This window comes from Nicotiana tomentosiformis, chromosome 3, assembly GCF_000390325.3.
Source record: "Nicotiana tomentosiformis chromosome 3, ASM39032v3, whole genome shotgun sequence".
In the NCBI taxonomy this organism is placed as follows: domain Eukaryota; kingdom Viridiplantae; phylum Streptophyta; class Magnoliopsida; order Solanales; family Solanaceae; genus Nicotiana; species Nicotiana tomentosiformis.
Window position 1 is genome coordinate 14,744,195 of NC_090814.1, and position 16,750 is coordinate 14,760,944.

Here is a 16,750-nt window from a genome sequence, read left to right on the forward strand (position 1 = left end):
TCTTAATCCCTCACGTCAAGATTAACCACAACACTTACCTCGCTGCACAAGAAAATCAAAGCTATATCAGGGCCTTTCCTCTAAAATCTACCTCCAAATCAATCGAATCTAACCAAAATCGACTTAATAACATCAAATAATGCTAGGGAATTAAATTATAATACATAAAGTTAAGATCTTCACTTTTTTCCAAAAGTCAACCCCAAGCTTGCTTGGTCAAAACCCGAGATTCAGACCAAAACCTATTTACCCATTCACCCCGAGCCCGATTATGTAATTAGTTTCAAAATCCGACCCCAATTTGAGGTCTAAATTCTAAATTTGCAAAACCCCCCAATTCTTCCCAAACCCCTAATTTTTTACCATGAAAGAACAAAGATTAAAGCTAGAAATTAATGAGTGGTGATAGAAATGAAAGAAAATGAGTTAAAGTATGCTAACCTATAAAAGGATGATGAATTTTCTCTTCCAAATCGCCTCTAGGCCGAGCTCTAATGGAAAGATGATGAAAATAGGTAAAATCCCATTTTTTAGAAGTTTAAATGACTGGGCGTCAGGTGTTCATCGCGATCGCGAGACACCTGCCGCGTTCGCGAAGGACACTGCCCAATTGGCTTACGCGATTGCGAAATACTCTACGCGTTCGCGTAGGCTTAGCCCACCTTGCCTTCGCATTCGCGAGCCTGGGCTCGCGTTCGCGTAGAGTAAATCCATTTCCGAGCCCTTGCCTCTCTAATGCTACGCGTTCGCGATGGTGTGGTCGTGTTCGCGAAGGGCAGTCCCCTCTCCCCCCCCCACCCCACCTACTCCGCGTTCGCGACCAAAGCCTCGTGTTCGCATTGAGTAAAATCACCCCTAGACCCAAATACTCTTCGCGATCGCAGGAGTATCTTCACGACCACGATCGCGAAGAAGCATGCACCAGAAACCAGTAGAAATCAAGAAAACCAGAATTTTTAAGTTTAAAATTATCCATAGCCTATCAGAAACTCGCCCGAACCCTCGGGGTTCCAAACCAAACATGCACACAAGTCCAAAAATATCATACGAATTCGCTCGCGCAATCAAAACATCGAAATAACACCTAGAACTATAAATTAGATACCAAATCAATGAAATTTTTTGAAGAAGCTTAAGAACTTTCATTTTAACAACCGGACGTCCGAATCACGTCAAATCAACTCCGTTTTGTACCAAATTTTACAGACAAGTCATAAATACAGTAATGAACCTATACCAAGTTCCAAAACTCGAATCTGGACCCGGTAGCAATAAAGTCAAATTACGGTCAAACTTGAAATTTCTTAAAACCTTTAAACTTCTAGTTTTCAACAAATGTCGATAATTCGAGCTAGGGACTTCCGAATTTGATTCCGGGCATACGCCCAAGTCCCAAATTATGATACGGACCCATCAGGATATTTGAAATACTGATCCGGGTCTGTCTGCTCAAAACGTTGATCGAAGTCAACTCAAATGAGTTTTAAGCCACGATTTCTCATTTGTTTAGCAAATTTTCACATAAAAACCTTCCAGAAAAGGACACGGACTGCACACGTAAATCAAAAAAGACTAAATGGAGCTAGTCGAGATCGCAAAATACAGAAATGAAGGTTAAATCTATAAATAACCTATCGGGTCATCACACCCACTTTGTTAAGCATAACCTAGATAGTAAATAGAATTTAATTATTGTCCAGACTATTAACCAATTATGCACAAAATTAAAATAACAATCATATAATGTTAATTCATATTAAAAGAGAAAAAATTGTTATACTTTAATATTCATGGCTAACCACAACCGAGAAATAAAAAAATTAGCCACGCATAGCTGTCACCTCAAAATAATTGTAGAAATTCATAACTAATAAAGAAAATAAAGAAACAGAAACTCGTCGCCGAATCCCTTTTGCATTCGGGTATTCCCCTCCGAAAGACATTTCTTGGGGTACAAATATGGCTTAAGGTAAGAGGGACGCACTTCCCACGCGCTCGCATAGCGAGGACTGGTGGACAGGTCTTCTTCGAGCATCGCATGCGATGAAGGTCTCCTTCTCTTTACTCCGCTCTTTTGCATAATTTAATCCTCTCTTGAACGTCTGACTCAACGTGACATAACCAGGCTTAAATGCCCCTCTTTCAGTTTAAGATTTTCAACCTTTTAGCGCAAACTTATGCCAACTTTTCCCTTCTTATTCTGATTTCCTCCAAACACATCCAGCATGCATAAAACACGTAATTAGCTCATATTTCACTGATATTGATCTAAAAAACTACAAAGAATTTCAGAACATGAGGTAAAAACATATTAAATATATGAATTTTTTGTCAAATATCATTACCTCACACTTATACTCTTGCTAGTTTTCGAGCAATTTAGAAACTTCAAAAATCACGGGCAGGAACAAGCTTTCAAAATAGTCTCGAGCATCACACCAACGATGATTGTTGATATCGGCGGTTAGAACATAACATATACTCTATTGATGTTCTTATTCAAGTGTAGACCTCCAAGACTATTTAAAACGTTCAAATAATCTCTTCTAATATACTAGCCTCAGGGATTGAATCCATGACACCATACTCTATGACATGCCAGCTTATCCAACTCGAGAACCAAAACCTTCCCAATCATTCACAAACCATATACCCTCACTAAATAACAAGACCGAAACCAAAATGTGGTTCTTTTGGACTCAAACGATCAAAATGTGTGGAAAAAAAAGATGGTAACCAAAATATGTATAACGCCCTTTTAAAGGATGATATACCTTAACGACCGCTTGCCCATTAAGGTATAGCGCCCTTTAAAAGGGAGTTATACATCAATTTGAAAAGACGGAAGGTATAGCGCCTTTTATTACCGCGCTATAAATATTTTGTGGGGGCCCACCAATAATTCTTCTGGGCTTAACTGACATAACAATAATTCAACTGGCTATAGCGCCCTTATTTAAGGCGCTATACCTAAACAAATTGTACCCCTAGACTAGTTTTTACCTTATTTAAGGAGGTTAAGAATTTTCTAAAAATCCATTCATAAATATTCTCAAGTCTTTTGAAATATTTTTTTGTTAAGTTGTTTTGCATTTTGTCATAATGTCTGAAGAGCGAAAAGTGAGGGTTTCATTATATTGGGGTGAGGTTGTGGTGGAGAATAACTCAGTAACCTATAGTTTATCTCCACAATATCACGTTAAGTTGCCACTTACAATAGAGAACGATAAATTGGTATCGTTGTTATGTAAAAAAATGAGTGTGAGCAAACGTTCAATGAACCTTAAAGTAACCGAAAGATATCCGTATTCTATCACTCCGCAAGGGGTTGCTTGTTATGCTGAGTTTAACATCGAGGACGATGAAATTCTGAGAGATTTTTTGAGGACTCCGGATGAATACCAGGAATTTCTTGTGATAAAAATGTTGGAAATGTACGTCAAGGTTGAAGACGTTCGCAATAATGAGGTTGCGCAAAGCAGGGATATCCCTCAGTCATCGGGTGGTTATTTTGGAGTAGTTTTAGCCGAACAGGTTCCGACTAAAAGAGTTTGGCCTGATCTAAACTTATCTCCACGGGCGAATGAGGAGCGAGGAAATAATTTCTCTCCTAGTTTACATAATCCACAAGACGAGTGGTAAACTTCAATTTTTCTTTGTGTTATGATATTTATTTTTGCTATATTGAATTTGTATTAACACTCATATATCCCACAGGGGGTACCAGCCATATATAAATTTTACAAGTTATGAACCAACGCCCAATTGGAATATGCCTAGTTCTGGTGTGTTTGATCATGGTGGTCCATCCGGGAGTCATCACTAACAGGATAATGTCTATCATAGGATATCAGCACATTACGATTTGTAAGTGAAGTGATATATCTATATGTAAAGTATTTATCAATTTGAGTAACTCATTATTTTGTTGGTTGTGCAGTGAAAACGGGCATCTTGAAGGTCCTATACTTGCTCAATTGCCCGAAGACGACATATTTAATCGGGATCTGGCAGATGCACAGAGTCAGAAAGAGAATAGTGATTATGACAACAATGCCAATGAGTCTGGAGATAACACACCCTTCCCTGATAAGGGTGATGATGAGGAGGAAGAGAATGTTGGACCTGATTTGACGAGGGAGAATGCTCCACCCCCCGTTAGACCAAGAGTGTACGAGTCCCACGTGTCATTTCATTCAAGGGAGATTCTCTACCTTGATCATATGCCAAGTATGACGGATGTGGATCCTCTCACAAGGGATATTGATGAAATTCGGACAGCAATGTGGGATGAATCTAGAGCAACGGTACTGTCAAAGGGCATGTTTTTTTCCGATAAAGCGCGCCTAACCAGGGCGGTGCTAATGTACAACGTAAAAGAGTGTCGTAAGATCATGGTACGCGATTCATCTCCAGATGTATACAAGGTAGTCTGTCGTAGATGGTTTACGGGTTGTAATTGGATGCTGCGTGCAAGGAAGAAGAAAACAAATATGTGGGTTGTGGGTAAATACATTGGCACACACAATTGTGAAATGGACACATTCAGTGGGAATCATTTTAACTTGAATGTTGACTTGATTTCTCTTGTCTTGATTCCACACATTAAAACGTCTATAAGGTACAAGATCAAAAAGTGTATAACATCTATCCACCAGGAATATGGGTGCGCCATTACCAAAAGAAAGACATTTCTCGGACGCAAAACGTGCATTTGAAATTGTTTATGGTAACTGGGATAAGTCCTTTGCATCTCTACCCAGGTACATGGCTGCATTGCAATACTTTAACCCCAAGACTGTTGTTGAATTGAAGCTTGCGCAGAGTCCGGGAATACCAGAACATATATTCAAATATGTGTTGTGGGCATTTAAACCAGCAATTGATGGTTTTCTATATTGCCGGCCGGTAATATCCATAGACGAAACTCATGTCTATGAAAAGTATGGTTTTAAGTTGTTGATCGCCGTTGCAGTAGATGCTAATGGAAGTATATTTCCCTTAACTTTTGCTATTTGTGCCAATGAAAGCCAAGAGACATGAACACTATTTTTGAACCACTTGAAAGAGCATGTTATCAAATAGCGGTCAGGTATTTGTCTAATATCTGATCGGCATGGTGGTATTTTAAGTTCTGTACAGAATTTGTGTGTATGGAAGGAACCGTATGCCTACCACCATTACTATGTGAGGCATCTGAAGCCCAATTTCTAGAAGGTATATCCCAACAAAGATTTGCATGATTTAATGTGGATGGCTGCAACATATCACCAAGAGTGTAAATTCAGGAGGCGCATGGAATCTATCAGGTAGGAAGACGAGGGAGCCTATCGTCAGTTGATGCGACATGAGCTTGACAGGTGGACTTTGCATGCAGATGGTGGCAGAAGATGGGGAATTCTAACTATAAATGTGTCAGAGTCTTTCAACGAGTTATGAAGTCTGCACATGGATTGCATGTCACTGCCATGGTGCGAATGTCATTCAAGTAGATGGCAGAGAGGTTTGTTGAAAGGGCTAGAGGTGCATCGTCATTGATAGAAAGGGGTATTGAATTTATGCCAATACCAATGAAAAGATTTGAGAAATATAGGCGGTGAGCACATTGACATTCATATTTACAGTATTGCAATGAGAGAAATATTTTTGAAGTTCGCACCGCTATCCATCAAAACCGGGGGAATAATACGCACATCGTAAATGAAGCCAGAAGGTTATGATCTTGTGGGAAATGGTCCATCTACCACATGCCGTGATCACATGCCATCAAGTACTTTCAACATACAGGTTTAGGGCCAACCAACTACGTTGATAAAGAATATAGTGTCGCTGCATACTTAAACACCTATAGTGGGTAGTTGCAGCCAGTGGGTGCTGAGCATTATTGGCCGCCGGAACCATGTAAAATGGTGTGTAACAAGGACTATGTATGTCAATGACAGGTGTAAAAAAGAACGCGTATACGGAACTAAATAGATGTTGGTGATACCGTTTTTGCGGGCAAATGTGGAATATGCTCGCAAACAGGACACGACTGTCGTAATTGTCCTTCAGCTGGTTTAGGTGGCGGTGGTAATCTAGCTCCTAGTGGAAGTTCATCTAATGTGTCCAACTATCAAGGATACACGTAGTATTTTGTTTCCGTAATGTGGTTGTAATAAGTGTATGTACTTGTTTATCTTGCAGAATGTATGAAATAAAATTATGTTTCCATTGCTGTTAAATCTTATTAATATTTAACATTAATACTTCAGTACAACAATCTAACATAAACCCATTTTAAAAAAAATAATTGTCTTGTCGACCTGAGAAAGTTGATCGCCTGCAAAAGCTATCTTCTGAAAAAGCTATATTGTACCCGAAAGAATCTTTAACACGCGAAGCATAGCGCGGTGAAATACTACGTTATGTGGGTTGTCTTGTCGACGTAAAAAGTTGCTCACCTGCAAAAGCTAACTTCTGGAAAAGCTGTATTGTACCCGAAAGAATTTTAACACGCAAAGCATAGCGCGGTGAAATACTACGTTGTGTGTGTTGTCTTGTCGACCTGAAAAGCTACTCGCGTGCAAAAGCTATCTTCTGGAAAAACTGTTTTGTACCCGAAAGAATCTTTAACACGCGAAGCATAGCGCGGTGAAATACTACGTTATGTGAGTTGTCTTGCCTATAAATAACTAGCGCATTTTAGTTATTATCTGTGATTAACCAAAACAAATAGCAAAACTTTTCATACATTTTTCATTTTTCTTGCATTAACAAATGTCTGGACGCAATGATCAACCAAGGTGCTATTGTGGCAAATGTGCGATTTTGAAGGCATGTTTTTCCGATGGTAATGTTGGGCGTAGATACTGGATGTGTCAACAATTGTTTGGACGCAATGACAGAAATCATTGTATGTTTGAGGAATGGTATGATGAACCCCATTAACCAGGGATACTACAAATCCTGTTTGCAGTATGTTTGGAATATGAACGGTGAATACCAACGCCAGATCTCTGAAATGCAACGAGAAATTGCGGCAGTGCAGGAGAAACTAAAATGGAAGAGAAATTTAAGTGGTTGGAGCAGAGAATAATAGGCGGTAGTGACTAAACAAACACATGTATGTGTTGAGTGTAGTATTTTATCTTTATGTTTTTCGTGTCATGTATTTTCATTAGTTGTACTGAATTTAAATTATGTTAAGTTACTATATTTGTGTTTGTGTTGTAGTATTAAAATAACGAAGAACTGGGAAAATAAAAATATAATGCGCATATAATGTAAACAATAAAAATTATTGCTATTATTTACTGAATGTCATATGTACATAAAATACAAAAAAAATCAATGTGTCCCACATCCTGTATGCTTTAATGCAGCCGTTGGCCTGAGGCGCATCCCATCCCGCCCGGCTACGCTATCAGGATCATCCTCATCACGTCGCCTCTTTATCGGAGGATGCACTGTAGCATGATCGTCAGTAGGGCTGGTAGGCTAGGTAGAAGGGGTCGTCGGTCCAGCAGTAACCTACAGATTAATAAGATACTTTAGTATATGAAATATATATTAGTAATGCACGTGTTAAGTTAAAAAAAATTAAATTATCTTACCATGTTCTTGTTGGGCTCCTGAATATAATCATCCATCGCAGCCAGGTCAGTATCGCACAAAGTGGCCTCCATGACGGGCGGGGATGAAGCCTTAATAAAAAAAACATAAAGATATTTATGGCTAATCAATGAGATAAAAACAAATTTAAATTTAATAGTAATACAAACATACCTGCGCCTGTGAAAGATCCCCAACATCCCTCGATGAAGAGCCATAACTCAGTCGGCACCCACTATCCACATCTCGTGTCGGCCGATCATCAGCAACGGTCAATGGGACTGGAAGATTAGGAAAATACTGATCCCAATCCTCTCGCGTAATGGTCGTGCCCACGATCAACAATGGAGATGACGGGGTCACTTGCGAAGTCCATGGAGTGAGCTGATCAACTCTAACATCCTCAACAGGTGCCTCCACGCCCCCTTGCTGGGGACCACCTCCTCGCCGACCCCCACGACCTCGTGGGACACCCCTACCTCATAGGGCACGCCTGCCACGTCGACCACGTTCTGGCTCCACTCGTGCCCTACGATGGTACTGATCTGGCGCCACATAATCAGCCTTGTATCCTAAGCGATCATCATCTCGGGCTCGCCTCAATGTATGGGAAGCCAGATCGGTAACCTATAGGCCATACTCGTGCAAAGCGGCTGCTCCCTCTCCGATATACCACTGCATCTGCAGTCCCAACTGGTGGAACCGATGTAGGCCAATAGCCTGCACAATATGTAAAATATAAATTACAGAACGCTAGGTTAATGTTATAAGTAAGTATACCAAATAACATACTAGTGCCTCGTGCCTCCCGGCGTAGGGAACGTACCAACCGCCAGCGTGATAAATGGGATTCCCGACGAAAAGTCGGGTAACGCTACTGTACCAGCCCATATAATCAAGCTCACCATCCGTCCGGTCAGGTGGGGGGGAATCCGGTCAAGTCGCCGGTCCTAAGTATTGATATGCGCCTCTAGCCATGTCATATATGTCTGGTCCACCCTGGAATGATCATCCCGCTAGTAATGTGTGATATGCCAGGCTGGCAGTGGTGGTACAAGCTGCGGCAACCAAACTGGTAAAGTACTCGCTCGGTGACATGATGCTCCACAATATCAAGTTACATCAACGGGACGGAAGAGCTCCACATAATTCGGTCGGCCGAGCAATAATCGGGCAAACCAGCTAATAGCTCGCTGCTGTATGGCCTCCAAATGAACTATTAAGTAACAACAGAAAACGTGAGTATACGCAACACATATGAAGCCAGGCCAAGTAAACTTAAGTATACATTTACCTGTGCGCCTTCCAGCAAATCCAACAAATCCTTGCACAAGGGGAGATTATGTTGAGCCTCGTACTCTCGTCCATATCCTCACCTATCAACCCACCTCCTAGCTAGAGGGAGAAATGGAGGCGGTGCACCCGGAGCTAAGGGTGGTAGAGGTGGATGCAACTGCATGAACCGCTCCCAGACCCAAACCTAATATACAAAGTGGACATAAAATTTAAGGTATATATTTACTGGGTATGTTATAATGAATAGAGTATTCGACTATGTTTTCATCTGTAGCAGCGGCAAAAATCCAGCAACGTCATGTTGGGCCCATGCTTGCCCGGCACATCTGCCTATACAAGTAACCGAGAACAACAACACCCCAGCTGTAATGATGTAAATCATCTAGCCGCTCAAGATGATGAAGAAATCTCAAGCTGACTAGGTTCCCCGAAGTGTTCGGGAACAAAACCCCTCCAAACATAAGGAGCAACAGCAACCTCGTGTACCGGTGAATATGAAGCTCCGGTGTATCATCTGTGTTGTCAGCGTGCAATGCCTCCAAATACTGCCGGACAAGCATCAACAGCAGACGACTGGCCCCAACCAATGCAGTCTCATTCGGTGGCTGGAAACCGGTGAGCCGCTGCAACATCTCCATGTGCAAACCCGTATACTCTCTGATGGCATTCGTCAAAGCAACAGGGTGTCCATCAACGGGCAGCCCATACAGGACCTCCACGTCCTGAAGCGTGATAGTGGCCTCGCCAATGGGTAAATGGAATGTGTGCGTCTCCAGTCGCCATCGCTCTATCAGGGCCGTGATCAACGACCAATCCAGCTGCAGCTGGCCGATCTCCACAATCTTATAAAATCCCATATCCTAGAGGCGTCTGACTATACGGGGATGGAGAGGGTGGTCCCTGAGAAAGCCCCACATATCTTCTACTCTCCTGGCGCGGAATGTCTAGGCCACTAACTGTCCCTCCCATATGTGGGACGACCTATGATCGCCTTGTAACAACAGTAGCTCCAGTCTGGCAAGTCCGGGATGCAAAGGCGGAACCTTCATGTCGTCTACTATACATTAAACAATATTAATTACATTAATTTACTTTAATATGTTAGTTTTATTATTTTACATGTTAGTTTTATTATTTTATATGTTTGTTTGTAAATTAAATAATTAATTTTTATAATTATAGAAGATTTAATTATTAAATATTCACATATGGCTTCCAGGCTCGATATTTGAGGCCCAGTAGCACCAAGGTATCCTGAATTCTTATGTTCATGATGAGAAAATTTTTCTGATTTATCACTCAACATGTCTGTTATTTTAAATGTTAGTTTAATATTGTATATGTTAGTTTTATTAATTTATATGTTAGTTTTATTATTTTATATGTTAGTTTTATTATTTTATATTTTTGTGTATGACTCACTTATTTTTGACTATAATAAAATTAATTTTCATAATTATACAAGATTTAATTATTAAATATTCACATATGGGTTCCGTGCTCGATATTTGAGGCCCAGTAGCACCAAAGTATGCTGAATTCTTGTGTTCACGATGAGAAAAGTTTCCCGATTTATCACTCAACAGGTTTGTTATTTTAAATGTTAGTTTATTATTTATATGTTAGTATTATTATTTTATATGTTAGTTTTATTATTATATATTTTTATTTATGACTCACTTATTTTTTACTATAATAAAATTTAATAATTAATTTTCATAATTATACAAAATTTAATTATTAAATATTCATATATGGGTTACTGGCTCGATATTTGAGGCCAGTAGCACCAAGGTATCCTAGAAATATTGTTATTTTCCCATACTTAGTCCGGAAATTATTGTTGCTTTCTCATGTTATTTTCTTACGATCGTTGACTAGAATTGGACAGAGTTTGTGTTTGAACTATCAACTTTTTAGACGTAATTTTTGATATAAGAGATACTTATATGATAAATTTCAATAACTACAAGGACACTACGCTAAAGGGCACTACATTTTACTACGCTAAAAGGGCACTACATTACAAATACGAGCACTACATTAGGCCACAAGATACCACTAGAGGGAACTAAAGTAACAATTTATCTATTTTACTAGTCTTTAAGCAAATAAATAATCTAAACCGGATAAAAACAATAAATAAATTTAATCACAAAACATTCACGAAAATACATATACCACAGTAAAAAGTAATTTCTCTATTTTTACTAATTTTATTAGCACACTAATATCATAGTCCAGATAAAAATAACAAATTAGTTAAATCGCAAAACAATCACAAAACAACATAGAACACATTAAAAATAACTATTATGCATTTTTATACGAGTTTTAACAAAAACTAAGTCGAAATACCTCGATTTAAGGTTTTTGAAAAGTTGAAGATTTGGTGATTTGGAGCCGAAACGAGCAACCCACTACGAGATAACGCCTTAGCTAGGATGTGGGACCGTGAATCTTTACTTTTTGTAGGATATGTGAGCTCCACTCTAGCTTTTTTCGTTGACAATTGGGGGGGGGGGGACCGCTTTAATTTTTTTGTTTTAATGGGGGAGTTCTGGTTTGGTGGGGAAGGGAAGGGGCCGTTTTTTTTATGTGGGAAGGCGCTATACTATAGCGCCGTTTATTAAGGCGCTATACTATAGCGCGGTAATAAAAGGCGCTATACCTTCCATCTTTTCAAATTGACATATAACGCCCTTTTAAAGGGCGTTATACATATTTTGGTTACCATCTTTTTATTCCACATATTTCGGTTATTTGAGTCCAAAAGAACCACATTTAGATTTCGGACTCCTAAAAAACAACAGAGAAGTTAGACCACACACCCAAATCAAGAGTTTGAATATAAATTAAGGACTCAAATATTGAACGAATTCAATCGCTCTCACAAAAAAGTTCATGTGACTCCCAAGGTCGTATCATAAGCTTGTCCATAATATAGGACTCGACTAATCTAAACTCGCCAAATCCAAGATCAAATAGGACTTTAATAGTATGTAGGCTAAGGGACGAGTGGGATGTATTTAGAAAAATAGTGACTAAACTCCCTAAGCAATTTAATACAACACTTTTTGCAACTATAAAGCGCACACTTATCATAACTTAACTTCACATATAGTTCTACTCAGTACACAAATAGCATGCTCAGTTGCATTTAAGCACTTTACTTACGTATATTCACTAGCCAAAAACAACTTAGTGCATTTTTTTATACGAGTAATTCTTTCTCTCAACTAGTGGGAGCACTTTTATTGTACGCACTTTTCAAGAAACATGGATGGGTTAATGAGAATGTATAGAAATACAAAAAGGGAAAGGATGCCATCCAGGCGAAGCAGGCAATACAATGAACAAGACAAGAATGATGAGAAGTGTTATGAGTGTGGAAGGTATGGGCATGTTCAAGCTAAATGCCCAGATCTTAAAAGAAAAGTCTACAGAAGGTTTAGCAAAAACAAATTCTTCGGAAGTTGGAGTGATGAAGATAGTTCAAAATACGACAATATATGATTCATGACCATCCTGAAAAATGACATGAACAAATACTCTGGTTGATGGACTAATGAAGATACATCAGACGATGAATGCAAGGAAAATACTGAAAACTGTTTCATGGCACGAGGTGAAACAAGCGAGGTAAGATCTTATAACTGTGATAGATATAATGAATTGCAAGATATTCTTGACCTTAATCTAAAAGAGTCTCAAAAAATGTTGAATGTACTAAGGAGAATCAATAGGGAAAAGAAAGACAATAGGGAAAAGAAAGACTGAGAACTTAAGCTTGAAGTCTGTGAAATCAAAAGAGATGTACTTCAAGATGAAGTTCAGGAATTGCAAATGCAACTAAATGGTATGCGCAAATCCACCAGTCACAGTTCAGTCAAGTCTAACCAGGCGACTTACAAGTCAACTGGAAAAGGACTGGCTAGAGCTGAGTCCACAGGTACTAACACAAGTGGTAGATCAAAAACTGGATCAACCTCTATGTGTCATTATTGTAGCATATTTGGACATAAATATTCCTTTTGTCGATTTCATAAATCTAATATTTCAGGATGGATTTGGAAACCCAAAAATAATCCTGATCCTAGTAGAACTAACCAATAAGGACCCAAGCAAACTTGGGTACCTAAAAAAAGGTGACAATTCTATTTTGCAGGAACACCACAAAAAGAGCTGCAAAGGAAAATAGTATTTAGACAGTGCGTGTTCCAGTTACATGATGGGTGACAAAAAAATTTTCAAAGAAGTCACAAAAATAAATGGTGGAAATGTCAAATTTGGTGATGATTTAAAAGGAAAAATAGTTGGTACCGGTACAGTTCCATTCGGAAAGAATTGTGATATTGTAGAGGTATATCTTGTAGATGGACTCAACTACAATCTTTTGAGCATAAGTCAGCTATGTGATTCGGGATATGAAGTAAAATTCAAGAAAACAGAATGTACCATTGAGGATGAAACAGGTAAAACTATTCTTCCAGGAAAAAGGTATGGAAATGTTTATATTCTTGATGGTATTGAAATCTAGACAATCATATTTGTCTAGCATCCATTTCTGACGATCCATGGCTTTGTCATAAAAAACTTAGTCATGCAAGCAAGCATCTTATTGAAAAACTGGCCAAGCATGATTTAGTTATTGGTCTTCCCAAATTCAACTTTTTTAGAAATCATGTATGTGATGCATGTCAGATTAGTAAAAACACTAGAAACTCTTTCAAAACCAAGGATATCGTGTCCACTACCAAGCCATTGCAATTACTTCATATGGACTTGTTTGGACCCACTAGAACTGCTAGCATTGGAGGTAAACATTATGCTTTTGTTATTGTTGATAACTACTCACGTTTTACATGGGTAATTTTTTTATCTCATAAAGATGAAGCTTTGAAATGTTTTGAGATTTTCTGCAAAAGAATTGATAGAGAAAAATGGCATCTAATCAAAACCATCTAAAGTGATCATAGAAGAGAGTTTGAAAGCATATCTTTTGAAGAATTCTGTAACGATCAAGGGTATACCCATAACTTCTCATCCCCAAGATCACCCCAACAAAATGGAGTAGTTGAGCGCAAGAATAGAACTCTACAAGATATGGCAAGAACAATGGCATTAGAACATTCACAGCCAAGTCACTTCTGGACATAAGCAGTCAGTACAACATGTCATATTCTCAACAAGTGCCTCATATGACCTATTTTGAAGAAGACTCCATATGAATTATAGAAAGGTAAGAAGCCAAATATTGGCTACTTTCACTCGTTCGGAAGTAAGTGTTTCATTCACAACAATGGTAATGATAACCTTGAAAAATTTGACCCAATGAGTGATGAAGGTATTTTTCTTGGTTATTCTATTAACAGTAGATCATTTAGAGTTTACAACAAATGTACATTATCTGTAGAAGAATCAATGCTTATTATATTCGATGAAAATAACTCTATGGCCGAGAAAGGAATCATTGCAGATGATGAAGACACCAGCTAAGTAGTATCACAGACAAATAAACCACAGAAGTTGACTGATATCCCAGCTATAGTCACGGAGTCAACTAATGAACTTGTGATCAATCCTGCTGAACAACAAAAGGAGTTGACTACTTCTGCAGTTGGAACCCGACAAAATGAATGGAGAAGTGGACCTGAATATTCTCAAAAATTCATCATAGAGGATCCAAGCGAAGGAATGAAAACCAGAGGGTATCTCAAAAAGAAAGCAAATATTGCACTTATCTCTTAAGTAGAACCAAAGAAAGTTGATGAAGCCCTAAAGGACTCTAGCTGGACACAAGCCATGCAGTACGAACTTGATCAATTCGACAAAAATCAAGTTTGGGAATTAGTTCCTAAGCCTGAAAATGCTACTGTAGTCGGAACAAAGTGGGTATTTCGAAACAAGCTAAATGAAGAAGGAAAGGTAGTAAGAAACAAAGCTAGACTAGTAGCTCAAGGCTACTCACAGCAGGAAGGAGTCGACTATGATGAAATAATTGCACCAGTAGCACGGTTAGAATCAATTCGTATATTGCTTGCCTATGCATCTTTCAAAGGTTTAAACTATTTCAAATGGATGTCAAAAGTTCTTTTCTAAACGGTTTTATTGATGAGGAGATATATGTAAAACAACCTCCTGGTTTTAAAAACTCACAATTTTTTTATCATGTGTACAAGCTAGCTAAAGCACTCTATGGACTCAAACAAGCTCCTCGAGCTTGGTATGAAAGATTGAGTTCCTTTTTAACTAATCATGGGTTCACCAGAGGTAAGGTGTATACTACTTTATTTATCAAGAGATCTACTGAAGGTACTTTTATTATTCAAATCTATGTAGATGTTATCATATTTGGTAGTACTAATCTTCTTTTGTGAAAGGATTTTTCAAATCTCATGCAAAATGAGTTCGAAAAGAGTATGATAGGAGAGGTGGCATTTTTCCTTGGACTACATATCCATCAACCAGAAAGTGGAATATTCATCTGCCAAACCAAGTATACAAAGGAATTGATTCAAAAATTTGAAATGAGCAATGCCAAATCAATTGGAACTCATATGAGTCCGTCTACAAGTTTAGACAGGGATGAACAGGGAAAATCAGTAGACGAAACCAAGTATCATGGAATGATTGGGTCTCTACTATATCTAACGGTTAGTCGACCAGATATCATGTTCAGTGTTTGTAAATGTGCCAGGTTTCAGTCAGCTACTAAAGAGTCTCACTTAACAGCAGTAAAGCGAATTATTCGCTATCTCATTAGAACCACTGATATCGCCCAAACTCACACCAGTGAGACGGTCGAAGAAATATTAAAATCCAATGCAAGTCGGGGTCGAATCCTCAGGGAGTTAGAATTGGGATTAGGTATATATTTAGTGTAATTGTACGATATGCCTTAGATTACACTTTCACATTCTTGTTTGTTATTTCTACTTCTACTTCAAACTATTGATTGCAATTATAAAACTAGAAAATAATATTTTTGGTTTTGGTTGTTTTCCAAATGATAAAAGATCTAGGGTCGTGACTTCCACCTAGGTGTTTACCTAATGGGTTGTAAACTCTAGGGCAAGTTTAATTGGTCGGATTTGTAATATAGCAATCACATGCAATTACCCACTCTATACCTGTCGGTAGCTTGAGTGATGTTGCCCAATTTGGCTTTCTCAAGTCCAAATGGATATTGCACAAAACAAGTGATAAATGCTCAAGTTATCTCTAGATTCAACCCCTTTAATTGGGGCTATCAATTTCTTGAGTTCACCCTAATTTCTTATTAGCCAGGTTTTCCTAGACTTAGTCTCTCTTTCTCAAGTAGAGACTAAGTCAATTAGGCATGAATCAATATTTACAACTATTAATTCTTGAATTCAAGCAAGAACTAGGCTAAATATCACTAACCCAATCACGAACAAGTCCTAAATCAAATACCCATTAAGTACCCACACTAGGGTTGGGCCACAACCCTAGCTAGAAATTTAGCTACTCATGAAAAATGAAGAAATACAAGAAGAAATTAGATAGAATGCATAATAATTGATTAGGAAAAGAAAATCTAATGTTTAGAAGCTAATCTAGTACAATATTACTCAAAACAGTAAAGAAAAATGGCTCAGGTGCTCTCCTAAAATAAAACTTACCCTAAAAATGACAAAAAGTTATATTTATACTAAGCTAAAAATATTTGACAAAAATGCCCCTGTAGAGGTTGTGCGACCGCACAATTCTGTCTGCGGTCCGTACTATGAGCTTGAATGGTCAACTGGGCCTTCTGCGGTCATATAAAGGTGGGATGCAGCCGCACTTCATTTGATTGTGCGAACCGCACAATTCTGAGTGCGGACGCATACTTGAA

General features: G+C 38.5%; 1 protein-coding gene and 1 long non-coding RNA gene across 2 annotated transcripts; one reads left to right on the forward strand and one right to left on the reverse strand.

Annotated features, from left to right (window-relative positions):
* Positions 1-7,287: 7,287 nt before the first annotated feature.
* Positions 7,288-8,301, reverse strand: LOC104086472 (uncharacterized). Its single transcript, XR_001967351.3, has 3 exons — positions 7,768-8,301; positions 7,596-7,685; positions 7,288-7,512 (listed from the first exon to the last, which is right to left on the reverse strand). It is a non-coding gene; the product is annotated as an uncharacterized lncRNA (long non-coding RNA).
* A 4,819-nt stretch (positions 8,302-13,120) lies between these two features.
* Positions 13,121-14,991, forward strand: LOC138907395 (uncharacterized). The gene is made up of 3 exons (XM_070197993.1): positions 13,121-13,364; positions 13,448-13,708; positions 14,645-14,991. The coding sequence occupies exons 1-3, from the start codon at positions 13,121-13,123 to the stop codon at positions 14,989-14,991; spliced, it is 852 nt and encodes a 283-aa protein (XP_070054094.1).
* Positions 14,992-16,750: the final 1,759 nt, after the last annotated feature.

Bases quoted from the DNA above. Each gene is read 5' to 3' on its own strand.
- LOC138907395 (XM_070197993.1), top strand. From the start codon at position 13,121: ATGGGTGACAAAAAAATTTTCAAAGAAGTCACAAAAATAAATGGTGGA. The intron at 13,365-13,447 runs GTAAAACTATTC...ATATTTGTCTAG, and splicing joins TACCATTGAGGATGAAACAG to CATCCATTTCTGACGATCCA. The intron at 13,709-14,644 runs GTAAACATTATG...TCTCTTAAGTAG, and splicing joins TAGAACTGCTAGCATTGGAG to AACCAAAGAAAGTTGATGAA.